The 27973-nt window shown below is 37.4% G+C and overlaps 1 protein-coding gene across 1 annotated transcript in view; it reads left to right on the top strand.

Moving 5' to 3' along the window:
- The window catches only part of ZNF638 (zinc finger protein 638), a gene marked incomplete in the record, with an annotated part of 146080 nt that overhangs the window by 57004 nt on the left and 61103 nt on the right, over positions 1 to 27973 (top strand). The window contains 2 exon segments of the mRNA XM_027772969.1: positions 18379 to 19894; positions 24362 to 24423. Coding sequence (XP_027628770.1) covers positions 18581 to 19894; positions 24362 to 24423 — 1376 coding nt within the window.

Raw genomic sequence — 27973 nt, 5'->3', positions numbered from 1 at the left:
CGGAGGCGGCACCGGGCCTGACAGCCCAGGACAGAGGACCGTTCCCAGCCGGCCCGAGGAGGCCGTGGAGTTTGAGCCGACGACGCGGTGCCAGCAGCCGTGTCCAAGAAGCGCCGAGAGGAGAGCGTGTTTCTGTTTGGGGCTGGGTGCCGGCCTGGGAGTTGGGATGAAGGGGCCTTGTAGCGAGCCGGGGGCTTTGCGTCCGTTGTCCCCTGTTGTCCCCGTGCCTTCTTTGTGCGAGTGTGAAAGCAAAGGTCGTGTCACCTCTGTGTTAGGGTACCGATGGCTCCGAAATGGTTGTGACACTCGGCTCCAAGTTCCTCAGAGGAAGAGTGAATACGGAACGTTAGTGGTTGGCTGGTGCGATTCCTAGCTTGGGCCCCATTCTGTGAAAGCCTGGAGGTGTCCACCACGTCCTCGAACCCTCTGCCACAGATCTTTTGTTGTTTGAGGTGATTGATTGCAAATGAGAGACTTGCAGCGTTACAAGCCTTTAATTGAGTTAAACTGTGAAGGCCGCTTCAAGCTAATTTCTAGTCTTTTAGTCTTAAAATTTGCTCTTAGGTGACGTTGGGGAAAGGGAATACTCTTTTAATCTTGTCACCAGGATCTTGCGACTTCTGTTGATTCAGCCTGTTTTTCTACCAGCTTTGGAATTGTGTACAAAAGAAAAATCCGTTATTCTTTCATCGTTTCTGCGAAGGGTTAACTTAGTTTTCAGGGACTTTTGTGCTTGCTCGTTCAGGGTTGCAGTTAAAAATTGATAGCCCTAAGAAAGAAATGCACAGAAACAGGTTAATTTAAGGAAGTTTACACAAAAATAATGCATAAATTATATTACTTAAAAATAACTTTATATTTTGGTAATGATTACACATTCTAGATTTAGTGGGCTTATGTTAACCTTTTTTTAATTACTTGACAGTATTTAAATGCATTTTGTTTTCATAGTGTGTAATGCAGACTTTTCAATAATTACATGGAATCCAACATGCTAATATACTAAAACATGCTGAGCCATTCCCTCTGTGTAACCAAGGAAGGGTAAAGATAAAAATGGGAAGAAATCACAAAATCTTAATTTGTTTTTATTAATTTTCAGAATATATTTATTCATGTCACATGTATCTGTTACCTTGTACATTGACTATATTTATGTTTTGTAATCTTTTGCATTTTGTCACGAAGAGTGTATACAGTAGATACTCTAGTTTTAAAAAGGTTCGTGCAGTCCTCACTGTATTTTATGGCTGGCTGTCTTGACTTTTCCTTAGGTTCTCTTAGGATTATCTCTGGACATTTTGAGAGAAATAGTTTAGTGGAAAGAAAATAGGCTCTTGCCTCAGAAGATCTGGATTTGGATCCTTATTTTTCTGTATGTGTAAACCTCAGAGTAAGTTATTTTAGTCTTTCTGAATTCATGTTTATTAGTGAAGTGTTGATAATACCATTTCCTGCTTGAAATGTTCATGACTGAGACAAGAAATGAGACAATGTATGTAAAGGTCGTATCCCTTGGTACATCCTAGGTGCTCAATAAATGTTAGCTGTTACTTTTGTGTCAAAATTTTAAAGCCTTTAGAGTGTATCTTTTGGTTGAAAATTGCAGCCTGTAGATATGGTAATTACAAAAAAAAAAAAAAAAAAAAAGGCTTCCAGGGCAGTGGCTTGGTTTTGGGTCAGCTGGATCCTACATGGTCAAGTACAAGGTTCAAGTCCCAGAACTGGCAGCTTGACAAACACATTGGGCACATGTGCATATGTACCCAAAAACCTCAAAAGGAAAAATAGAGGAAAAGAAATTGCTGTGGGGTCAATCCCCATAGGGGATGCTTTCTCATTTTACTCTGTGTAGAGTTCACACACACACTGACAAATTTAAAAAAAAAAAAAAAGGAATTTAGCTTATTGAATAGAATTTCAGAGTTGAAAGATTATCTAAATTTAACTTTTAACTATTTTCCAAAACATACTACAACCATTTTTACTTGATTGTTATGTTAGACTTTCTCAGTCCCTGATGTATTAGATGACCTGATGTTAGTCAGTAAATTTAGCCTTTAGTCATTGGAGCCTGGACTCTAAATCCTGCTCTGTCCACTGTACTTTCATCTATGTTGATCAAAGTGTGAACAGGTATATCCAAATATTTAATAAAATGCTTTACATACAGAAAAAGCAGTGCTTTCAACACAGTTTGAGCTGTTTGCAAGCCCCCCCCCCATTTGTATCTATTTACTCTCATTGCTTCAGTTTTGTGTAGTCTGAAATTTGTGGTTGAAAAAAGTAGAAGGAAAATAAGTATATTGAACATGGAAAGAAAATAATGGAAAGGAATAGGAGGAGAAAGAAGTGTAGGAAAAAGCATGCAGCTATCGTAGTGATCATTAAGGTTCAAGAATAACAAGAATTTTGGATTGAAAAAAAATTCAGGGAATGTGAGAGAACTAGCTTTAAGCTACATGTATTTTCTTATTGGTTACCTTGGATTACATTTATTTTTCAAATCTTTTGACCCCCTAAATACCAATATATATTTAGTCCCAGTCTGTTTTTGTTTTTAAATTGTCAGAGGGCACACTCACTTCCTGTAGTGTGAACAAAAAGCCTCCCTCAATGGATCGTGTTCATGCCACAATTCTCTTTATTCATCCTGTCAGAATTTTGGACAGTCACATGCACCCAGTGTATTTTTCAAGCTGTTATGGCCAGCACTTGAACTACAGTTGGTGGTGTAGTGTTCCGCTCCCAACTAACAGTACTTAACTGCTGCACCACTGGGCCAGTCCTGTATTAAGTTGTTATGCTTTTTCCTGCCTTGTTTCTACCGTCTTCATTTCATTAGACTTTAAATTAATTTACCTATTTTCTCCCTGAATTAAAGTTGCCAACTTTGCTTTTGAAAGGTCTTTTTTTAAGAATTATTAATTTATTATTATTTTTAAATTTGCTATAGGACATATGTGCTTAGAGAGGGGAGAGAGAGAGAGGGAGAGGAAGAGGAGGGGAGAGAGAGAGAGAAGGAAAACGAGACAGCAAGCCACCAGGTCTGGGACTTGAACTGCAGTTAGCCATGTGGGAGTCCAGTGCCTTAAGCACTACTCCACTTGCTGGCTCAGGTTTTTTGTTTGTTTGTTTTTAAAGAAAACATTTATTACAGGAAATTTGAAACATGTATAAGAATAGAGAGCTGGGCGATGAACCTGTCACCCAGCTTCAGTAATTATAAGCTAGTGGTCGATCCTATTTCATTTCTACCCCATTCTCCTTTTTTTTTTTTTTTTAAAGGTTTTTGCCATAGGGTGTGTGTACTTACCAGACAGGGACAAGAGAAAGTGAGAAATCACTCCCACACACACACTCTCCTGGGGATATATGTGGCTATGGTGCAGTCGTTTCTTCTTTCTTTTGTGGAGATTTTGGGCATGCACATGTGCTCTACTTGAGCGGAGCCACCAGGTCTGGGACTCAAACTGCAGTTTGCCATGAGGGACAGTTCAGCACCTTACCCACTGTGCCACCTGCTGCTCTACATCCTATTTTAAAGTAACCCTTTTATCATATTTATTCATAAGTATATAGTTCAAGTTTTTGTCTAAAACAGGAAAAAACATTACACATGAATGTTCAATTATCAATAGCAACAATTATAATATTAATAATAAGAATTTTTTACTATTAGGTATTCACACACTATTCAAACTTCCCAAATGTATTTGATTACCCCAAATATGCATACTTATGCGTATGTGTGTGTATACAGTTTATTGTAGTTTGGATCCAAGGAAGGTTTATAGTTGGAGCAGTTTACTTATAATTAACTACAGTTGGTTGATAGATCTTCTAAGTCTGTTTACGAGATCCGAACTACCTTTTCTTGAAATTTACTTGAAGAAAAGTTTTTTTTATAGTGCTTTCCTTTATCCACATCTGATTCCATGAATTTTTATATGCAAAAATGTAGTCAATCGCTAGACCTCAATTTAAGAAGTAAAGGTGGGAGTAATTAATTCCTATTTCTAATATAATTTTCAGAAATTATCAAAGTAATCGGGTAAAATAACTGCTTCTTAAAAGCTTTCTGTTTACCATCTTAACATTTTTCAAGCACCTGTTGCATGTCAGAAATTAAAATTTTAATTTCACAACAGGTTTCTGAGTGGATACTGTTATTTCCTTTCACATAATGAAACTGAGGCATGGGTAACCAACTTGTTCAGGGTCACTTTATTAGCAAGTAGTAAAACCGTAATTAAAATACTAAAAGTAAGAGCCAAAACTGTATTTAAAATACTAAATGTAAGGTGTAAAAATTTTGCTTTTTTATCTCTCTTAAAGCCGAATTAATAGTGTTAAATTTTACTAATGGGAGTTAACCAGTTTTACATGAAGTCATTCACTGGCATCCCTTCTAGCAGGGTGGATATCTTAAGATCAGTGGAAATTTCCCCAAAGATCAGATTATTATGAATTGCATAATGGGTTGACTAAGTCAATAGTTAGGGAGTGAACATGATGTGGAATACTTAAAAATGTACTTGGAACTGATGCTCTTTATTTGATTGCGAGTTTTCTGCCCTTTACTGTATTTGCTTATCATCTTGAGTTAGTTTACAATTAAGAAGCTACATAGTTCAGTGTTGGACATAAAATGTTGGATCATTATTTGTTTTTGAATGAATTTAAGCTCTGTGTGACAGGAATTCCTTATGTCTCCCTTCTTACCATTCTCTCTCAAGCATACACACACACACACACACACACACACACACACACACAGTTTTCCTGAATTGACAATAAGTGGTACGTATTGTGCTTCTAAATGCACTAGTGTGTAGTTTGTAATAATAGGGTGTTTTCTTTTATAGTCATAGTATAATTACTAACTCCAGGAAATTTAACGTTGATGATTTTTTTTTTTTTTTTTGCTTGTTTTAGGATTTTGCTATAGGGCACATACTTACAGAGAGAAAGAGACCAAGAGAGGGAAATGAGAAATCATTCCCCCTACCCCTAACGGTGGGGGGTTAGGGGAGGATGGCCATGCTTTAGTCCCTTTTTCTCCATTCTCCTCTTTGCATTCTGGGCACACACACACAGGCGCCCGGCATGATTTTCAAGCTGCCGTGTCTGGGACTCAAACTGGGGTCAGCCATGTGGGAGTCCAGCACCTTATTCATCTCACCACTTGCTGATCCCTGATAACATTTTTTAATATTCTGGTTGTTTTCCAATCTGCCAAATGACCAATGTTATGTTCTTTATAGGAGTTTCTGTTTTTCTCTCCAGTACAGGATCAGTCTAGGATCAATCATAGCATTTAATTGTCATGTCTCTTTAGTATTCTTTAATCTGGAATAGTCCCATATCCTGTTTTTATCTTTTATGAAGTTGACTTTTTCCCCCAGAGATTTTTGCTATAGGGTTCGTGTGCTCCCTGGACACAGAGAGAGACATAAAGCAAGAAATCACCCTCTGGGGAGATGGCCATGCTGCAATCCATTCTCCCCTAGGGATCTTGGTCATGCACGCAGGCACATGCTCCAGGCTTGAGTTTTAAGCTGCCAGATCCAGGACTTGTACCATGGTCTACTATGTGGGAGTCCAGCGATGTATCCACTATGCCATCTGCTGGTCCCTACTTTTTTTTTTTTTTTTTTTTTTTTTAATTAAGTTTTTTTCTTTGAGGTGGTGATTTATTTTGGAGAGGTTTTTGCTATAGGGCTTGCTAGAAAGACAGAGAGACAGAAAGCAAGGAATTACCCCCCCCCCCGGGGGTGGGGCAGAGGATGGCTAAACTGCAATCCCTTTTCCTTTCTCCTCTGGGGATTTTGGGCAGGCGAACACACAGGCCTGGTGCGACTTTTAAGCCACTGGGTCCAGGACTTGGACTGTGATTCACTTTATGGGAGTCCAGCAACGTGACCATTATGCCATCTGCTGGTTCCTGAAGTTGCTATTTTTGAAGAATATAATTTACTTTGCTCTTTATGATAGAACATCTCTCGCCCTGGATGTGTCTGATGTTTCCTCTTGATGTTTCTGTATCCCTGGACAGAGGTACATGATGTCCATAAGCCCTGCATAGATGATACTATTTTGATCATATGTTTTGATTAAAGAGTGTGTGTGTGTGTGTGTGTGTGTGTGTGTGCATATGCACACTTATTAAGCTGTAGATATTTTTAAATCATGCATATATTTTCATGAGAATGTCCTTCTAGAGGTCCAAGCATGTGGCATGGTGTTTAAGGCACTGGATTGCCACAAGGCAACTGTAGTTGGAATCCTGGACCTGGTGGCCTGAAAATCACGCCAGTTGTGTGTGTGTGTGTGTGTCCAGGACTCAAACTATGGTTTACTAAGTGGGAGTCCAGCAACATAACTACTACCACTATCTGCTGGTCCCAAAATATGGTCGAATTAGTTTACTTCAAATTTTAAATATTTCACTCCTTTCCATCCTGTTCATATCATTATCATATATTTATTTATCTATCAATAGAGATTGTATTAGTTAGCGTGCTTCCAAAAGTCAAAAGTATACAATAAAATGTACTCCATGAAATATAATTCCTATGTCCCTTCAGTTCTCCTTTATGTCCATTTCAAACCAATTTTATCATTTTTTAATTACCTTTGTTGTGATTCTTATTTTAACCTTAAGGAGATGTGTATTTGTGCCCTACATTTTTTAAATATAAAGGATAGTAACTATATGTGCTCTTTTGTCCTTTGTAAAAAGACTTTAAGGGAACCAGCAGTTAGCGTAATGGCTATGTCACTGGACTCCCACGTAGTCAAACGCGGTTCGCGTCCCGGACCCGGTGGCTTGAAACTCACGCCGGGCGTGTGTGCGTGCGTGCCCAAGATCCCGAGAGGAGAAGGGATTGCGGCGTGACCATCCCCTCTGGGGGGTGATTTCTCGCTTTCTGTCTCTATGTCTCTCTCTGTCTGTCTGGCGAGCACACGCGCCCTACAGTGAAAAACCTCTAAAAAAAAAAAAATCAGTCCTGCCAGTGATGTAGTGATGTGGTTAAGGCGGGTTCCCACATGGCTGGCTGCTGTTTGTGTCTCAGATGCAGTGGTTGGAAAAACTTAACCAGGTATGCGTGCACGTGTGTCCAAAATCCTAAATGGAGTGTGAACTGGAGGAGAGGGGATTGTGGTGTGACTGTCCCCTGTGGGATGTGCTTTCTCACTTTCTCTTGCTTTCTTTCTGGCAAGCACATGTGCCCTCTGCCAGAATTAAAAAGAAAAAAATCTTAGGGCATGTTTCTTTATTCCAAGTTGGATCAGGTGGTTTCTCTTGAACTAGTCCATTATATTTATTAGGGTTGGCAAGGTAGGCAAGACTGTCAGTGCACATCTCCAGAGGAGCATCCTTTATGATGAATACAAATCTTGTGCTCTAGAGACCTATTTATGTATGTGGTGCACATGCTCCTAGAAAATAAAAAGATACGTGGGACCAGCAGTTAGCATAATGGCTATGTCGCTGGACTCCCATATAGTCGACCGTGGTTCGCGTGCCAGATCTGGTGGCTTAAAACTCACGCCAGGCGCATATGCGTGTGTGCCCAAGATCCCGAGAGGAGAGTGGAGGAGGAGGGATTGTGGCATGGCCATCCCCCCTGGGGGTTGATTTCTCGCTTTCTATCTCTCTGTCTCTCTCTGTCTGTCTGGCGAGCGCACGTGCCCTATAGCAAAAACCTCTCCAAGAAAGAAAGAAAGAAAGAAAGATATGTCTATTGTACTCCCATTTATCAAAAAATTGTTTTCCTAGAATTGACAATGTTAAATTATTGCTGTGTTGGGTTGCTAATGCCTAGTTCTCATGATGATTTGTTCCTATGCATTAGCAATTGACCTTTCAATTTTTTCAAATCTGAAATTAAATAATGATGCTTATTGATCTTTTCAGGTAGCAGTGGAATATGTGATGCCTTTCATGATACCACATAACTATCTGCCTATTTTCACTTTCTGTTTCTTTGACCATTTTCTTGAAGGTACCATATTTTGGCATTTTAACATCCAACGTGATACTCTGTGTATTTTGTGACACCTTTAAAATTAAGACCTGTGTACCTTTTGTAGAACATGAGGAGATAAAACTAATGGTAGAAAAGAGTTGGCTGAATAGATAGAGATTGGCAGATTGCCAGTTAAACTGAGGAAAACAGAATCTTGTGTTGGTTCTTGTGAGTGAATGAACAGTTAAACTCTTGTATTAACTGGCTATTGCGATAAGCATGTTCTTTTTTTTTAGATTTTTGCCATAGAGCACATGTGCTTGCCAAAGAGAGACAAAGAGAGGGAATGTGAGAATTCACCAGGAGAGGGAGGATGGCCACACTGCAATCTCTTTCCTCCCATGTCTCCCTGAGATTTTAGGCACACAGGCACATGCACCTTGTGTGTTTTCAAGTCACCGAGTCCAGGACTCTAACTGTGTCATCAGCTGTGGTGGGATATAGTGCCTTAATCCCCAAGCCACCTTCTGGCTCAGTAACTGCATTCTTAAATGCCAAAGTGAATTTATGTATTTTAAAACAAACAGTGCTCTAATGGTGCGGCACCAAATAAATAAAGTATGTGGGTATATACTTAGAAAAATGCTGTTAATGATAGTTTTATCTGTGGTCAATTACAGAAACTGAAATTATTTTCTGCACGTTCTAAGGATTTTTTTTCTTCTTTTTTTTTTTCAGAGGCATGGAGGGGATGAATAATGAACATGTTTGTTTGTTTGTTTGTTTTGGAGAGGTTTTTGCTATATGGCACGTGCGCTCTCCAGAAAGAGAGAGATAAAGAGACAGAAAGTGAGAAATCACCCCCCAGAGGGGATGGCCACGCTGCAATCCCTTCTCTTCTATTCTCCTCTCGGGATCTTGGGCACGCACGCACACGTGCCTGGCGTGAGTTTAAGCCACCAGGTCTGGGACTTGAACCACAGTCGACTGCATGAGAGTTCACCACATATCCATTACGCTAACTGCTGGTCCCATATTTTGGTTTTTTATAATTCAAAAAAAGCTATAGAATGAAACTACCTTACATGTATCTGGGATACAGCATGGAAAGAACACCAAGGGGAGATGTAGGTTCTGTTGTGATCTTGTTACTTCCTAGCTGTGTTCTATGGCTTTACTGAATCTGTAAACTTGGGTTCCTTTGCTCTCAATTGTTGTCAAGCTCAAATAAGATAATGGACCTTAAAGTACTTTGTAAACCGTGAAATGCTTTGAAGTCCCAGTGTGGGGTTTGGTAGAAATCTTTTCATTATGAATTTAATGGAGCCATTATGATCTGGCTATTTCCCCCCAAGTTTGTTTCTTTCTTCCACAAATAAGAGAGAGACAGACACAGGAACATCTCCCCCACCCCCCAAAGGACCTTTATGCCGCAGTGTACTCACAGCTAGTCCCAGGTCATGGGCACATACACATGCCTAGTGTGTTCATGGAGGTTTCAGGACATGAAGCCAGAACCTTTGCGTGTGGATCAGCCTTGCTGAGCATTATGTTACTGCTGTGCCACTGCCCAGCCCACATGGCTGACGTTTCTGATGGTAGTTTTGGATTCAATGGGATTTTAGGTCTGCCAGATCCATAAAGAAATTTAAAGACTGCATCAAAATAAATAGGCATTTCCTGACCATCCATGGTAGTGAAAATCTTAGAAATACCTTGTGGAATCTAATGACAATACCTTTTATCCATTGAGCCATTTCTTCACATCTGCTTCAAGAACTTAGTTTTTACTATGTGCTTCTACATTTTTATACCTGACATTATATTGGATATTTCTTGTTTTAGAGTGGTATTTGTTTCAGTTCTTAAAAGGGTATAGAAGTGCCATGTATGTTGTGCTTGCCTGTAGTCCCAGCTATTTGAAAACCTGAGACAGGAGGACTGCAAGTTTGATGCTGGCCTGGGGGAAAGAAAAAGGATGGAAGGAAATTTTTAATAGCTACTTGACAAAGTAAATTAATTCAAAAGTTCAGTTTTTGAACATTAAATATCCTGGTTTTGAATAATAATAAATGCAGAAAAAATACTAATTAAAAAATAAATAGCATGATTATAATTTCATCCAATAATGTTTGGTGTAGTTTCTGCCCCCATTGCACATGCATGCACACACAAAACTAGAAGAAATGACCAGAATATTAGCTTATTCTAGGTGACTTTATTGGTAAGGATTTTATTTGCTACTTTTAATTGTTTTCTATAATGAGCATGTATTATATAATTAGAAATAAAAATTTATTTTAAAGAGATATATTTTATTGTAGTTGTTTTCAAAAGACTTAATGATTAACTCAGATCTCAACTATGTTTTTTTCTAAATTAGTTTAATGATTTCATTAGTTAGCTCTCTATAAATTCCTCTGGGTGAATAGACATATTTTATTACTAAAGCTCCTGGAGTTAAGAAGAGTTTATAATGAACCAAAATACAAAAATTTATACTGACTGTATTAATTAGATTGTTTCCAGGTGTTAGTGTCTTTTTGGTTTCTGTTTGTTTCCAGTTTTTAAAAATATTCATTTTATTTATTATTATCATTATCTTAGTTTGCTATAGGGCACCTGTGCTCAGCAGAGAGAGAGAGAGAGTACGAGAGCGAGAGAGAGAGAAAGTAAGAAAACAAGCCACTGGGACCAGCAGTTAGCGTAATGGCTATGTCGCTGGACTCCCACGTAGTCGACCGCAGTTCGAGTCCCGGACCCGGAGGCTTAAACTCATGCCGGGTGTGTGTGCGTGCGTGCCCAAGAATCCAAGAGGATAATGGAGGAGAAGGGATTGTGGCGTGGCCATCCCCCCTGGGGGGTGATTTCTCTCTTTCTGTCTCTCTGTCTCTGTCTGTCTGGTGAGCGCACGTGCCCTATAAAAAAAAAAAAAAAAAACCCCCCAAAAAAAAAAAAAAGAAAACAAGCCACCAGCTCTGAGAGTTGAACCATGGTTGGCCATGTGGGAATCCAGCATGTTAACCACCACACAACCTGCTGGTTCTATTTTCAGGTTTTGTCCGTATCACTCTTAAAAGGCAGAGGTTTGTTTTCTTTGGTATAGCATAACCTAATTCTTTATCAGAGGCTTCTTAGAATTCTTTGCTTATTTTACTTAATTTTTTTCTGGGGGGGGGAGTTTTTTGTTGTTGTTTGTTTTTGTAATAGGACGTGTGTACTTACTGGAGAGACAGAGAGAGGCAGAGGGACAGAGAAGGTAAGAAATCACCCCTCAGAGGGATGACCACTCCGCAGTTCCTTCTTCTTCATTCTCTCTTGGGATCTTGGGCACGCTCTCACATGTGCCTGGCATGAGTTTTAAGCCACTGGGTCTGGGACTTGAACTGCCATCTGCTGATCCCAGTTTTACTTAATTTTACTTTATATCACAAGTTATTTTATTTCTACTGAAAGGCAGAATGAAACACACAGTGAAATATGAAACTAATAATTTATAAAAAGTCAGGTGGGAAGGAATAGTGTAGAGAATAATTAAAATGACATTTTAGACTTAAATCTGAATTCGTTATTTGTTGCTTGTTAATCCTAACAAATTAACCAGCTTTGTCTTTTGTTAGACCTTTGTGTGATAGATGAGGTTGAAAAAAATCACGTTGTGTTCAGTAACTCATGTTGGTTGTTTAATACTCCCCTCCACTTTGTTTTCTGTTAAAAATATCTTCTCTAATAGTTAGCACTTTAAAATGTTTATTTTGGAAATTTTCAAATGTGGTAAAAGTACAGAGGAAAGGTAATAGCTCCTTATTGCTTCCACACAAATATTTTAGCTAGTCCTCTTTCATCAAACTTTCCTCAGTGAGTGTGTTCACATACCACATTCTTTTCCCACTATATTATATAAAGACAGTTCCAAACATATTAATTTATTGAGCACTTGAATCTTAATGTTTAACTGTGCCACTATAACCGTGAGTCTAAGTAGATAATAGTATATTTACAGTTTAATATAATAGCCAAGGAAAAGCCCATATGAGATCTGGCTCCCATAACCAGATATTGGGTTAGCCATAGTGACAGAATGAATTGGTTGAAGACCAGCTGTGATGTAGAGTAATGAGGGTTTGTAATAGGACAGTATTAATGGTAAGGGTGAAAAAAGTACATGTGAGAAGTATTGGTAGGAATACATAGAATTTTACAGTCAGATATGGAGAGTAAAATTGAATCTCCATGACTTAAGGTAATTGGGTAGAGAGAACCAAAGATTGAGAATGGGTAGTTTTGGGGGCCAGCAGGTGACATGGTGGTTAAGATACTGGACTCCTGCGTGGCTGACTATGGTTTGAGTCCTAGACCTGTTGGCTTGCTTTCTCACTTTCTCTCTCGCTTACTAATCAAATTTAAAAAAAAATAATAATGGATTGTTTGTGTGTTATCAAATTAAAAAAAAAATAATAATGGATTGTTTGTGTGTTTGTTTTTGAGAGTTTTCTTTTTCTTTTTCTTTTTCTTTTTCTTTTTCTTTTCTATTTGGCACATGTGCTCCCCAGAGAGCCAGAGAGACAGAAAGCAAGAAATCACTCCCTCAGGAGAAATGGCCACACTGTAATCCCTTTTCCTGAGAATGGATAGTTTTTATAGAAAATTCAAGAGCCATTGGAAACAGTGACTAATGGTTGACTTAAGGGAAATGGGTTCCTAGCAGATTATTTCTTCTTATTTTCATAGTTGATTTTATCAAATAGTCCAGGGGTTACAAAAGATTCCCATTATAACTGAATCTGTATTTTGTCTTAGTCTAGAATTGTATAGCTTTGTCAGAAATAAGTAAATAAGTTTATTTATAATTTATTTTTATCATTCCAACACAGCTATCATAGCTTTTTATTTAGAAACTAGAATTTTCTAAATTTTCTACTTTATTTTTATTGTCAGAGGGCATGTGCACTACATGTGGGGTATGGTCAATGCTACAATGTCTTCTCCATTTTTCCATCTTGTTGGGATTTTGGGCATGCATGCATGGGCACCCATTATATTTTTCAAGCCTCTGGGGCTGAAATTCCAGCTATGGTCACCCATATGAGATCTGGCTCCCATAACCAGATATTGGGTTAGCCATAATGTTGGCTAACCCAATATTATGAATTTTCTAAAATTTGATAAACATGTTTACTTGTCTGGAATGTCATTTCTTCCAGTTCCCTAAAAGTTCTAGAAGACAATCCACAAAATGCAACTCAAGCAATCTGAAAGAGGTTTTCCTTTCCAGAAATCTTTAATTAATACTTCACTGTGGTCAAAATACTAAAAATTGGGGAACCAGCAGTTAGCGTAATGGCTATGTCGCTGTACTCCCACGTAGTCGACCACGGTTTGTGTCCCGGGCCCGGTGGCTTAGAACTCACGCTGGGCGCGTGTGCGTGCGTGCCCAAGATCCTGAGAGAAGAATGGAGGAGAAGGGATTGCGGTGTGACCATCCCCCCTGGGGGGTGATTTCTCGCTTTCTGTCTCTCTGTCTCTGTCTGGCGAGCGCACGCACCCTATAGCAAAAACCTTTCCAAAAAAAAAAAAAAAGGAAAAATACTAAAAATTGTACAGCAGTCAACTTTGTTTTTCTTGTTGGATTGCTAGCATTTAGCACGTTGGCTGTAGGACCCGTGTTTTATTTGGCTAGGGTAGTGACTGTCATGTTAACTTCTCAAAAAATGTTTAATAAATTGAATGAGTGATTGTGAACTCTTTTCACTAAGATGAAAACAAAGGAGAAATGAGGGATCTATAGTGATACGCGCCCTATAGTAAAAACCTCTCCCCTCCAAAGAAGTCATAAAATTCTATTTCCCCTGTACAGTCTCATGTAATTAACCTCGCTCTTCTGTTGAATTTGCAGTAAGTGTGGTCCAGTCTTTCCATTTAAATTCTGGAAGTTAATGTTCAGCGTTGTTATTGATCTTTCCAGACTTGTCCTTATTATTAAGGTGGCCATTTTCTTGGTTGTTTTTTGTTCTCTTCTAGTTTTCCTGGTATAGCACTCTCTTCAGAACTTCTTGAAGAGCTGGCCTGGTGTTAGTAAATTCTTTCAGGTTTTGTTTATCTGAGAATGTTATCTTTTCTTCCCATATGAAGGATAATCTTGCTGAGTATAATATTCTTGGTTGAAATTGTTTTCCACTTAACATTTTGAATTCATTTTCCTGTTCTTTCCTTGCTTGCATTGTTTCTGATGAGAGGGGTGCACTGTTAGCCTGAGGGTATAATCTTTCTATGTAACTTGATATTTCTCTCTTGCCAATTTTAGTATCTTATCTTTGTGGTATTGGTCAATCTGGCTATGATGTGCCTTGGAGAAGATCTGGGTTGATTCTATTTGGGATCTTTTGTATTTCTTGGGTCTAGATATTTGAATGTCTCTCTAGATTTGGAAAGTTTTCTTCTAAGAGTTCATAGAATAGATTATCAGTTCCCTTATTTGTTTCTTCACCTTCTGGGATACTGATTATCCTGATGTTTGGGTGTTTAATAGTATCTAGTATTTCCCATAAATTATTCTCAATTTTTTTTATTTTCAGAGTTTTGATTTTTTTTTCAAGGTCAGAGAGCTTTTATCTTCTACATCTGAGATTCAGCCTTCTGCATGATCTAATCTACTTTTAGTACTTTCAAGGGAGGTTTTGATTTCCTGTATTACAGCCTTCATCTCTAATAGTTCTGTTTGATTCTTTTTTTATGGTGTGTATCTCTTAATTCAAATCATGGAAGAACTTCCTCACCACCTGTAACTCATTGTTTCTTCTCGCTTGCATCTGCTGGAATTTTTTTATCTCTCTTCTCTTGCATCTCTGTTAGTTTAGTCATTATGAATATTCTGAAATCTTTATCTGACATACCCACAAGTTCCTTTGAACTGTCTATGAATGATATCTTCCCTTGGGGGAGAGATATCTTCTTGGTTTCTCATTTCTTGTGCCTCTGCGGTGGCTCTGGTTATATGATGGATTATAAATTTCTTGCTATTTTCTTGGAGTTAAATCTGAGCATTCAGATCTGTGTAGGAGGAGGTGATTAGCAATCTCTCTGCAGTTCTGAACCATGACACTCACCAAGCAACCTGCACTTTTGTTGTCATAACTGGATATTACAAAGACCTGGTTTCTAGAGAACAGGTGCACTTGGGTTGAGCTGTGGAGTTCCATCCGATAGTGGAGAGCCTTGTGGGAGATGAGCTGTGCTCTCTCTACAGCTCTGTCCTCCCTGCTGCTCAATCTGCAGTCTCTCTTCTCTGATTTTTAGTCATTTGGTGGTGTACTCACATTTAATTTGTTGGATAAGTACTCGGGTGTGATGTCTCACTGCAATGCCCCTTGCAGTGATTATTTTTCAAGGGTTAGGTAAAGAAGTAAAGAAGTTGTTCTTGGAAGTAAGACCAGCAGGTGGCTTGATGGTTATGATTCTGTACTCCCACATAGTTGACCACAGTTCAAGTCCCACACCCAGCGGCTTAAAACTCATGCAGGGCACATGTGCATGCATGCCCAAAATCCTGAAAGGAAAATGGAGGAGATGGGATTGTGGCATGGCCATCCCCCCTGGGGGGTGATTTCTCGCTTTCTGTCTCTGTCTGTCTCTATCTCTCCAGCGAGTGCACATGCCCTATAGCAAAAAAAAAAAAAAAAAAAAAAGAAACCAATAAAAAGTTACTTTTTGGAGTAATTTTATTATGAAGAAGTCAAGCACAGTTTTATGATTTATGATTGTGTAAAAAGACCTTGAGTTGTTATAAATATATATATGTATATATTTAAACAGAGAATTTAGGTGTATTGTTCAGTAAGCTTGTGTCTGCTGCTTGTATGTAGTGAATCATAAGTTTAGTATTTGTGTTTCATTCTAATTTGAAAATTATCTGTGCATATTAATGAGGGCTTTGGTTGTGACCACTGAAATGGTTAAATGAATCTTTTGAGTAAGAGGATTTATAGCTTGGGAAATTAAACTTTAATAGTGAACCTATACCTTTATTTGACACTAGATTGTTCAAAAGGACCATGCATTTGAGCCCAAAAAGTTTAGATAGTAATAGTCGTGAGTCCAAAAATGGTGCAGACAATAAGTAAGAAAGATTGTTAGAAGAATCACTTTGGGTCTTGGTGTTCAAGGAAGATTTAATGGAAGCTAACCTTGAAGGATGAATAAAGTCAAGTCAGTATCCAAGGCAAAGGTGTTTCCTTTGCTTTGATTGGAAAAGCTAAAGAGAGGCAAAAGGAAAAGAACAGGAGCAAAGACATAGCTGCAATATAGCTGGTAAAATTAGAAAGGTAGAGATTAGGTTAGATTGGTTGGACCTTAAACATAAAGCTAAGAAATAAAGGAAATTAGATACTCAGGGGTTTTTGAATAGAGGAATGTTGGTGGTAAAAATGTCTTTTTGAGACTATTACATGTGGTGGCAGCATGCAGAATGGCTGAAACGGAGAGTGTTGATGAGATAAAGTCCAATTTCCCAGCTAAATTACTATTTTGTTAACATTACATATAAAGTGTGTAGTAATGGGTGAAATTATAGCTTGAAAAGGAATGTGGTGGTCAGCAAATAAAATCTATATTGTGGATTTCCGTAACAGGCATAGATACCTTAAGATCTCACATTTCCCACCCTGCATGTCTGTCAGGTATAACAGTAGACACCTGATAGAAACTGTAGGCCTAGTCTTGTGCTTCTGTTTTTTTGTTTTGGTTCTGGTTTTTTTGAATGAGGAAAGGCAAGTTTTCTGGTTGCTGACCTTGGTCCTGAATAATAGCTAAAATACCGTTTGTCCTACAAGTGGTTTGGAGTAGTTGGTGCTGCCCTCTGATGGGCTGATGAGCAACCAGTTTTAATTAATACAGTACCTGGGAACTGCAACATAGTCTTCCTCACATCTGTTAAGGGTTAAGAGCATGGAATATGGAGGGGCTGGCCCTCCGTTGTCTAATGGCTAGGGGAGCTGGATCCCACATGATCAACTCAGATTTGAATCCCAGCCCTGACAACTTGAAAACTGTGCCAGGTGCATGTGCAGACTGTGCCCTAACTCCTGACAGGATGGGGAAATGAAGAAGAGATTGTGGTATTACTATGCCCTACTGAGGCAGTGCTGCTTCCCTCTTTCTATCTCTTTTTCTCTGTTGAGTATATATGTCCTTTAGCAATTAAAAACAGAAAAGAAGTATGGATTATGGGACCAAATTACCTTGACTATAAATTTCATCATGGTCACTTTTTTGCATAAATTACTTAACCTTCTTCTTCCTTAGAGTCCTCCTCTGTAAAACTGTACATATCTCAAGGAGGAGTCGTGAGAATTAAACGACTCAATCCATGAAGTGGTTAGAACAGTAATTGACACATGGACAGTACTCTATAAAGTTAATCACTGTTGGCCCAGCTGTTGAAGTGCATGCTAATAGTTGGTGCTTTTCAGTAGGCCAAGGCCCCTTGGAATGCCTTGGTTCTATTCTGGCCCACCCTAAATAGCTGGGCATGGTGGAATGTGTTTGTGGCCCCTAGCTACTTGGGAGCCTTAGGTACAAGGATTGCAAGCTTGGGATTAGCATGGGCAACATAGTGAGACCCAATGTGGTGGCATGTGCCTGTAGTTATAGCTGCTAAGATGATTGTGATATCATGAGACCCTGTCTCAAAAAATAAAAAACTTAATCATGTTTATTTGCCAGATATATTTGTACGGTCCCTGCAGAGGCAATTGACGAACAGGATAACTGGTTTTGTTATGTATCATGTTATATGTTATAACCAATTCCCTGCTATTGCATACTACTCTGTCAGCCTGTGTATTCATATTATTGGTGACAAATTTTTATCTTACAAGAAACTTTAATAACAGAAAAATAAGTATAGTTTAATTGCCATGTGGAGGACTAATTCCTAGAAAGACTGTCTTAGACAAATGGATCTCTAAAACTTTAGACTTACAGTTCACATTACATTGTTTGTAGAACGGAAAACATATGTATTAAGTGCGTGTGCGTTTCTAAATATTTTAATGCTTTTATCCTTTTTTTCAGTATTAAAGTGTGAAATAAATCCATGTTGTTTTTCAAGATTATTTAATAAAGGAGTTATAATTATCACCCAGCACCTAGGACAGCACCCAATGCCTCACAGTATACATAAACTCTGGTTTGAGTTGTGGGGTTTGTGTTCTGGATTTGGGAAAGAAAAGAAGAAAACACTTTTGGGGAAAGTTTAAAGTACTAATAGACCCTTACTCTAAAAATACATGAAATGCAGACTGATTTCATGGCCTTATTTCAGAATGTTTTACACTGGCTGTAGAACCCACTTCATGAAGTAGTCTGAGTTAAAATGATCTAATATTTGTGTTTTAACTTTCAGCTTTGTGTTATTCTTGGAAAATTTCGCACCACTTGTGAATTCCTTGAACCTGGGCATTGCAAACCCACTTCTGTTGGGCCCATCTCCTTTGCACTTTGCTCAGATTAAGACTCAGTTGGCGCTTCAGCAGCTGAATGCCGTTACCTCACATGGTTCTACAACACCTTACACCTTATTAAATCAGGCTTTCTTGAAAATAGCCATGTCGGGACCCAGGTTTAATCCTCGAGAAAACTTTCCACTTCAAAGGCCACATGCACCTCACCCTTCTGGGATGAGGCCTCCAGGACCATTTATGAGGCCTGGATCTATGGATCTTCCAAGATTTTACCCAGCAGGGAGAGCAAGTGGAATTCCACACAGGTTTGCTGGCCACGAATCTTATCAGAGCATGGGACCACAGAGAATGAACGTTGAGGTTACACAGCACCGAACTGATCCAAGACTGACCAAAGAAAAATTGAATTTTCATGAAGCACAACAAAAGAAGGGGAAGCCTCATGGTAGCCGGTGGGATGGAGAGCCTCATATATCTGCATCGGTGGGAGTGAAACAGAGTTCTGTAACACGGGTTACAGAGCAGAGCCCTAAGGTACAGAGCCGCTATACAAAAGAGAGTGCCTCAAGTATCTTAGCAAGTTTTGGATTATCTAATGAAGACCTAGAAGAACTTAGTCGCTATCCTGATGAACAGCTAACTCCTGAAAATATGCCATTAATTTTGAGGGATATAAGAATGCGAAAAATGGGGCGCCGATTACCTAACTTACATTCTCAGAACAGAAATAAAGAAACACTTGGTAGTGAAGGAGTTTCAAGTAATGTGATTGATTATGGGCATGCAAGCAAATATGGCTACACAGAAGATCCGCTTGAACTAGGTATATATGATCCTGAAATGCCAACCGATGAGGTCAAGAATGAATTTCAGTCACAACAGGGCATTTCTGCACCTGTTCCCACTCCAAATGTGCTATGTAATTCTATGTTTCCTGTTGAAGAGGTATTTCGCCAGGTGGACTTCCCCCGTGAATCCTCTAATAATCAGTCCTTTTTCCCAGCTGAGAGTGGAACCAAGATTTCAAGCTTACACATTTCAGGAGGACAGCCAGTCCTTGAACCCGTAAAATCTGTCGGCCAACCTATTAGCCAAACAGTTAGCCAGAGGATGAGTCAGTCTTTGATTCCTCCATCTATGAACCAGCGTTTTTCATCTGAATTAATTTCAGTTGTAAGCCAACAAGAGCGAGTACCGCATGAACCTGTGATTCATTCACCTAATGTACATGTTGGATCAAGGGGAAGTAAAAAGAATTACCAGCCAGAATCTGACATTCCCATTCAGTCTCCCTTTGGAGTTGTGAAAGCATCATGGCTACCAAAGTTTTCACATGCCGATGCCCAGAAGATGAAGAGACTTCCAACTCCTTCTATGATGAATGATTATTACGCAGCATCTCCAAGAATATTTCCACATTTGTGTTCTCTGTGTAACGTAGAATGTAGTCATTTGAAGGTGAGTGTTTTTAAAGATCACTGTATAATGATGCTCAGCGCCCAAGTTTTCTCTAAATTCTGACATGTATGCTGTTAACTAGGCATTAAGGAAATGGCAGAAATTAATTTTGATAGCAACCTCAATGCTTAGTTGTAATCTTAAATAGCCCTGGCCTTAGTAATGAATTGAATGTCTGTCTGTGTTCCTGTGACTGGGCATGCCACTTAATTTGTCCATTTATTTTGAACTTTCAATTAGTTATTTCACATCTGCAGCATAAAATTTATATAACATAAACTGTGTATTTATAATGTCACGTGAGACATTTATATCTAACTAAGAGGATCTGTTAGTGTGAAAATGTAAATATAGGTAAAACCCATTCATACTGTACACTTCTAAGAGACAGTGTATCATAGACCTCCATATACCTGCCTGTTGTGAGCCGAAGATAATATGTTAATTTAAATTTTTTTTCTTTATTTGGAGTAGTGATTTTTAGAATTTCTGGAGAAAGACCATATTAAAATAACTTTAGAGCAAAAATGAGTCAAGATGTAGCAGTTATTTTGGGACCAGCTGTGGGCCTAGAAAATAGAGTAAAATGATAAAAATTTGGAGAGAAAAACTCATTTAAAAATAAAAATGCTGTAGATACTCTCATGGTTAGTATAGTTAGAAGAAAATATTTTGCATAGGTTCTGGAGAATAATGTAAATATAGAATATACTATCTGATGATAATCATTGGTAGATTTGAGCAAGAATTTCTAAGAAAATTTTACTTATATGTGTTAGGAAACCACTGTTCTATTTTGTAATGTGATTTATAGATTTAGGTTGTAAGTGGTCGGGAGGGACTGTACTTTCCATTGGAAGCATAGGTTAAAGGCTATAGCCTTGTGGTCACATACTTTGAATAGGCTTAAAAATCTATGAGTATTACTTTCTTTGCTTTTTTCTTTTTCTAGTGCTGTCCTTTTAATGCGTATTACCAACTTATCAGGTTTAGTTAATATTAAAGAATCTGATACCTAGATCTGATGCTATTGTCTGATGGTTAACTCCAGCAGAAGAAAGCAATTTCGTCTACCCTACTCTAGCCATATTGCTTACATTTAAAATTTTATTAAGAGATGCCTTATCCCATCAAAAAGGATAGCAAAATCTTTATCTTGAGGAAATATATCAGAATAATTCACAGTGTTTAGTTGTAATCTGTAATTATTTAGCTCTGGCCTAAGGACTGCATTTCAGCGTTAGGCTCTGGTATTCTGTGACTGGCTACACCATGTAATTTTTCTATTTATTTTGAAATTTTATTTATGATGAATCCAAGAAAATGATTTTATAGTGAAAACTTGAGATTCTAATTTTTATTCTGTAAAAAGTTTTTTTTAGATGTTCTTGAGCACTTCATACTGGTTCATTGAAAAGAAAAATTCTACACCCAAACAATTTAAAAAGTCCGAGGGCAACAAGATATTCATTCAGCTTGTTTGGGTATGCTGTAGAGGAGACATATTTAATGTTTCCGTCTTCATTTTAGATTTGTATCAGTCAGGCTAGCAATATCAGTTTATCAACACTTATTGTGTATCTAGCAGTACATGAATTAAGGAAGTATAAATATGATACTTGGCATTAGAACATTTTTATAGTCTAGTTAAATAAGACGAATGGAGTGACACTGCATGTACTTCATTCTGTCTGGGCTAGAGTATTCTGGGAGGGAAGACTTCAGGCAGCAGGCTGTAGATAGATCTTGAATAGATCTTGGCTTTACATATCCCTAGCTAAAGGGGAGGAGCAATAACGTTCCAGATGGAAGTAATGACATAGAAGGCCAAGCAAGGACTTCTGAGAATACCATATTGCAATTTGTAGTAGGAGCTGATTGGAAGAGTGATGAGTGTGCTAGAAATAAGTATGAAAGAACTAAGAAATTTAGACTCGAGGTGAGAAGAACTAAGAAGCTAATTAATGTTATAGCTTGATATGTAAAGTGAAATGTTGAAAGTATATTTTAGGGAGATCTGACTTAAGTATGCAAGTAAACAAGAATAAGAAAAGATGAGGTAAGGCACTTAATTTGTATGCTTCCCTAGTTGTTCCAAGTGTAAGATAGTTAAAGCTTGGGTTAACATGATAAAATTAAAAATTTGAGAGGGAGAGGAAATTGTTTACCCGTCCTTAAAGCTCACAGAGATTGCCATTAAAAATCAAACACATACTTTATTTAATAGACAGCACAAGAGAAAGGGGCTCATCTAATGAATTCTTCACTACTGAGTGGCCAAAGATTAAACTATCTCTCTTGTTTCTGTGATATACTTTACTGTCTTGCAAGTGTAAATATGTTGTGTCATTGGAAAAGTCATGATGTATTTTTTTTGTTTTTCTATGCAAAAAGTGTGCATGACTTTTCTGACTATCCATATATGGTATTACAAGCCAGTAGAGGTAAATTACCAAATACAGAATTTCTCATGGTAAGTAAATCTGACAATATTTATGCCAGATTTACTTAAAAACCTCTGAGTCTTTTAAGATTGTAGCTTGACACTTTGAAAATGCAACAGTGGAATGTGAAATGTATTTCCTTTCTAAATTGGGATTCAGATATTAGAGAAGGCATTTTCCTTAGTTTAGAAGCTGTGTGTTTCTGACTTGAAGCAATTCAGTTTGAAAGTACTGATCAACATAAATTTTTGACATAGTTGGAGGATAGATAATTATTATAGTTTCCTTCAGAGCCTGCTTAAGCCTGCCTTGTGGTATCTCTTGCTTAGTGGATAATTATCACTTCTTTCTCTAAAGATGTATTGCTGCTTTTACACTGTTATTTCATCTGGATACTATTACTAAAAAGTGTAGAAATGGGGGCGGCATAAGTGTATTTCCTGAGCAGTGCTATAGAGTGGAACAAGACTATTAGAAACCAGTAGAGAAAGTGTGTTGAACTAGAGAGTATGCCTTAAATAAATAGGGAAGCTATCATCTTCAACTGGTAGTTGCTATAAGAATGCATATCCAGTATTATATCTTCATACTTTTTTTTTTTTTTTTCCGAAAAACTGGGAATCTGGACCCTGGGGGGAATAAAATATCTGGGGAGTTTTAAATGTTGACAATTCACTCAAATGAAACATACTACAGTCCAAATAAATCATGCCTACTACAGTCCAAATAAATCATGCCTAACCTTCACTGCCTACCAGTGTGCCTATTTGATGTAAACAATGTCTAGTTAATATCAAAGATACTGTTTTGCTATAACTAGAGACTTAACTACCTATCTCTCTGGCTTTCTATTTGTATCACTTTGAAAGCTATGCAAACATTTCTTTGGGCAGTCCACAATCAGTTCCATGGTATAATGATATAGTTTAGGATTTGTCATAATTAGTTACTGAGTATTGCAAGTAGCAGTGACTTTTAAGATAGTTCTTACCAAGACAGAATTCAAAATTGGTGTCAGCTGTGGTTTTAACTATGGATCCTTCTAGTTCATCTTTAGCAGTGACCTAAACTTCAATGTTTTTGAAATGGAAACATTTTCCTCAAAGATAGTTTTAAAATACAACACTACTTAGTTTTAAAATACAACACTACTTAATAAGTTCCCTGTCTTTACAAATGCTGAGGAACAATAAAACACTGAGTAATATAAATGTTGCTTTTAACTAATTGTTTCGCTTTGGGGACTGTGACTTTATAAACTGTTGACTTTTTTTTTTTTTTTAAATCACTTATCTCTTTCAAAAGCTATTTATGGGTACAAATTGTAATTTAAGTGCAGATTTATTTGCAAATGAAGTATTTAGGACAGCATTTTGTTCATTGTAAAGCTCTGTACATAAGGGACATTGTATCTTTGAAATGGTGTTACTTTGCCTTAAATCTTGAGAATAAATTAATTTTGATCAGCAGCAGTTTTTCATATATTTATTTATGTTATCATTTGCTGATATAGTGAGTACCTTGTTTGGAATGGTAGCCTATGCAGTAGTTGTTGTTTTTTGTTGTTGTTAGTGATGTCATTAGCTTGAATTTTAGAGGTTTAAGTCATTGAAATATTATATTTTTAAGATGTTTCACAGATGCGATTTTACTTTTAGAATTTTTGGTGTTCTATCAAGTGTTTCTAAATTTGAGATAAGTCATTTTCTGATTTATGCTTTTATTTCCTCCAAGTTAAAATATGTATGTTCTTTTCAAAATGAGTATCCATGTTTATAATTTTTAAAATGTTTTCTATGCTAAGATATTTTAAAATGGGATAAAAAGGTATGATATTGCATATATTTGGTTGGAGGCCTTCAACTTTTGTTTGTGAAAATTTTATTAAATATTCAAATCCTATTATAACTAGATTTAATTTTCAAAAGAAAAACTAATTGCTGTCATTTTTTTTAAAAAAAGTCTGATTCATTAGTCAACATAGGACTATTCTAATTTTAGTACTTTTCTCCTTTTACAATAGGATTGGATTCAGCATCAAAATACATCTACTCATATTGAGAACTGTCGACAGTTACGTCAACAGTAAGAACTTTTTTTAAATAATGATGAGATTTGACTGTTAATTATCTTTACTGTGATACCTTATATAAAACTATTTTTAGAAAGATGTTGTCTATTTAAAATACTAATTTAATAGTATTAAATTGTATCCTTTCCTCTGACACTTTTCTAACATAATTCCCAGGAGGTAGACTTTTGTTTTTGAGAGGGTCTCACTGTGTCATGATCCTCCTGCACCACCTTCCTGAGTAGTTGAGACCATAGGCATGCACCACCATCACTGGTTCTTTCAGACAGAGTCTCACTATGTTGCCCTACCCAGTCTTGAGCTCGTAGTCCCTCGTGCTACAGGCACATGCCACTGCACCCAGCCCTTAGGTTGGACCAGAAATTGAACCTGGGCCTGCCATGTGGTTCCAGATTGGAGAGCGCAGTATCTTAGCACTATATGCTACTGTAACTGAACCATTTTTTTTTGATAACATTTGTTCCTTCTTTGTTAACTGTCCTAAGAGAAGGCAAGCCTTCTGAGGAGATAACCCTTTTCTTCTATCTCCCCACCTTTATCTAAAGGATAAATAACCGAAAAGCAACCCAAACCAAAAAGCAGTTAATTTCACACCCTCCTCTGGCTTAGAACCTGTTTTCAAAGTAGATTTTAGTAAGGGATGAACAAACTTGGCATCTTAGTTCCTCAACATTGGTTTTTCAGTTCTTCTACCTTTTTCTTCTCTAAAACAGGGAACCTGTGCAGGTTTCTTCTACTAGCCTAGCTATAGAGATAAAAAGTGTGATTTTAACAGTAGTCTCCTATATCCCAAATTAAATTGTGTTACTCCTAGCATCATTAAATAGTTCCTAATTACTGGATTGATAGTAACATGTTCGGTTTTAGAAACAATTGAATTGGACGTTCAAATTAAAATTACAGTGTCAGAAATATTTCCATTTCTTGACTGTTCTCTCCTATTTTGGGCTCATGAGATCTCAGGCATATTTTGTCCATGTAACAAAATGACCCACATAGTTTTGGACTTATAGTTTTCAGGGGTCTGCATAGCTTTGCTTATCAACAATTTGTTTATTCCCTTTATGAAAGAGAGAAGGGAGAGAAAGGGAAAAAAAGGAAGAGAGACAGAGAGAGGTATTTTTGACATGGTCTCTATGTCCTCCTGATCATCCTGTTCCAGCCTCTGAATTAGGTAGGATTATAGGCATACGTAGCCACCTTTGGTAAATTCAGGTTGGCCAAGGAACCAAACTAGAACATCTCAAGCGACTTCTAGTCTCCCAAGTAGTGGCATTATCTGTATGTCACTGCAGATGGGCCAGGAGTTTGCTTTCTTCCTTTAAGGTATTTCTTTCTCCATAATTCCTGCAGAAGTCCTTGGTTTGACTCTTGGTTTACTTTAGGTTAGTTGTCCATTTCTAAACCAATTACAGTGACTATGAGAATAGAGTACTCTACCCTGATTGGTGTCATGTACCTACTGTTGGTGTGGAGAGTGAACTAAGCCCTACATTATATAGAATAAGTATAACTTATAACTAAGCCCTGAATTATATAGAATGGAAGTAGAATCGAAATTGGGGTTGTTTCCTTATATAGTTGCTATGCAGACAAACATGGGTTATCATCTCCTGAATTAAATATTGCCTTTCCTGTCACTATAAATGGAGAATCTCTCCTAAGCCACTTTCTTACAGGTTCCCAATGGGATGTCTAATTTTTATGAAAGTGTGGGGTTTAGTTAGGAGTGAGTTCTTTGCTGTAGGTAGTTATTCATGTTAATAAGAGGATTCTAGCTATGTATTGCCTTTAATTTATTATAGGAAAAAGCATGTGTATGGTCATTAAAGGCTTCTGTATAGATCAGTTTGTTATTTTTGTTATGCACATAAGGTCATGATTTAAAAGGTCATGATTTTAAAGCATGTGTTTTCCATGTCTACATTTTTAATGCTCTATCGTCCAAAAAAAAAAAAACCTTATTTAGTGTATTAGAGACCTCCAGAGAGATAGAACCAATAAAATCACACACACACTTCTCAGCTTAAGTGATTTAACTTATAATTTTTCTACTTTATTACCATGGTGTGAAAGTAGTGCACAATCAGTAGAAACTGTACTTCAAATGTTGAATTTTGATCTTTTCCTGAGCTAGCAATAGATGCAGTAAAATACTCTCTTGTGATGGTGGGCCACAGCACAGAGCCACAGATCCCAATCAGCTATGTGCTTATGAGGGTAAAGAGCCAATACTCCATCCACAGTACTGCATTGACAGTATTTTTTCAGATATAGTTTTTTTTGTGGTTTTGTGTTTCATTATATCTATAAAATACCCATTCATGACTTAAAATATCTTTAACTTAGAGTGGTTTATCTGGACGTAACTCTGTTTTAAGTCGAGCATCTTTATGACTGAGAAGTCCCATGATAAGCCATCTGCAAACTGATGACCCAAGGATATCAGTAGCATGGCTTCTAAGCCATTGGTATAATTCATGGTCTCAGGCCTGAAAACCCCAGCAGACTGCTGGTGCAAGTCCCAGAACCAAATTCAAATTTTCCCACTTAAGTATAAAATATCATTTATAATTAACCCTCCCTACTCCTCTGTCCCCAATCCAGGATTCAATCAAGAGTCGTGCCTTGTCGTTTCCTTTAGTCTTTTATATAGTAGCTTGTGTTTCAGAAGCACAGTACTCCTGACATGGGTAGTGTGAAATAATGTTTAAGAGCAAGGATCTAGATAACTTACCTTGTCTGTGTCCCAGTGTGATACAGTAAATACACACATCATCTATGAAGTATCCTTGGCAAAAATGTTCAACCTGAATTTATTGATGAGAAAATAAAGTGAAGTTTTGATTAGTTGGGCAGTATATGAGATGGTCCAAACTCTACTAGCAGCAGAGTATAATTCATGCTTTATCTTTTTGCCTTAGACAGCAGAGATTAAAAACATGTGTTTTTAATCAACCCAGTACAAGTCTAGAACATTATTACCAAGTCTTTGACTAATAGTTCTAAAGCTCTTGTGAATGCTAGAAAGCTCTGTAAATTGAGTCATAACTTCTACCTGTTGACAACCAGCTATATTTTCATTTTTGTACATGTGAAAAAATTAAGGCTTACACATATGAGAGAGCTTTAAAAAGTTTATGGAAATTGGATTAAAATAGTTTATTTTGGTACAAGACAAAATTTGAAATTCTTGCATAATTTTTTTGTAATACACATTTCCATGAGCTTTTCCAAGACACCTTGTATTAAGTAATTGGCTTTAAGCTACATGTCCTAAAAGTGACAGCTCCTACCCTTAATTCCACAGTTTTTTTTTTTTAAATTCCACAGGTCTCGCTTTTAAATACTGTATTATAAGATTCAGAAAAATCTGAGAATTTATCTTCCTAGGTGGTACAAAGTAATAAAAGCTTTAAAAAGTGTGGAAATAGATGAAACAAAATGATTTATGTATTGAAAATTGTTGACACTATATGTTGGATTCATTGGATTAAAGTTAACTTTTTTGTCTTCTTAGTTTGTCTTCTCATAGTTAAAAGA

This window comes from Tupaia chinensis, unplaced genomic scaffold, assembly GCF_000334495.1.
Source record: "Tupaia chinensis unplaced genomic scaffold, TupChi_1.0 Scaffold000316_1, whole genome shotgun sequence".
NCBI lineage: Eukaryota > Metazoa > Chordata > Mammalia > Scandentia > Tupaiidae > Tupaia > Tupaia belangeri.
The sequence above is the reverse complement of the archived record's forward strand: the minus strand, read 5'-3'. Positions and strand labels throughout refer to the sequence as shown.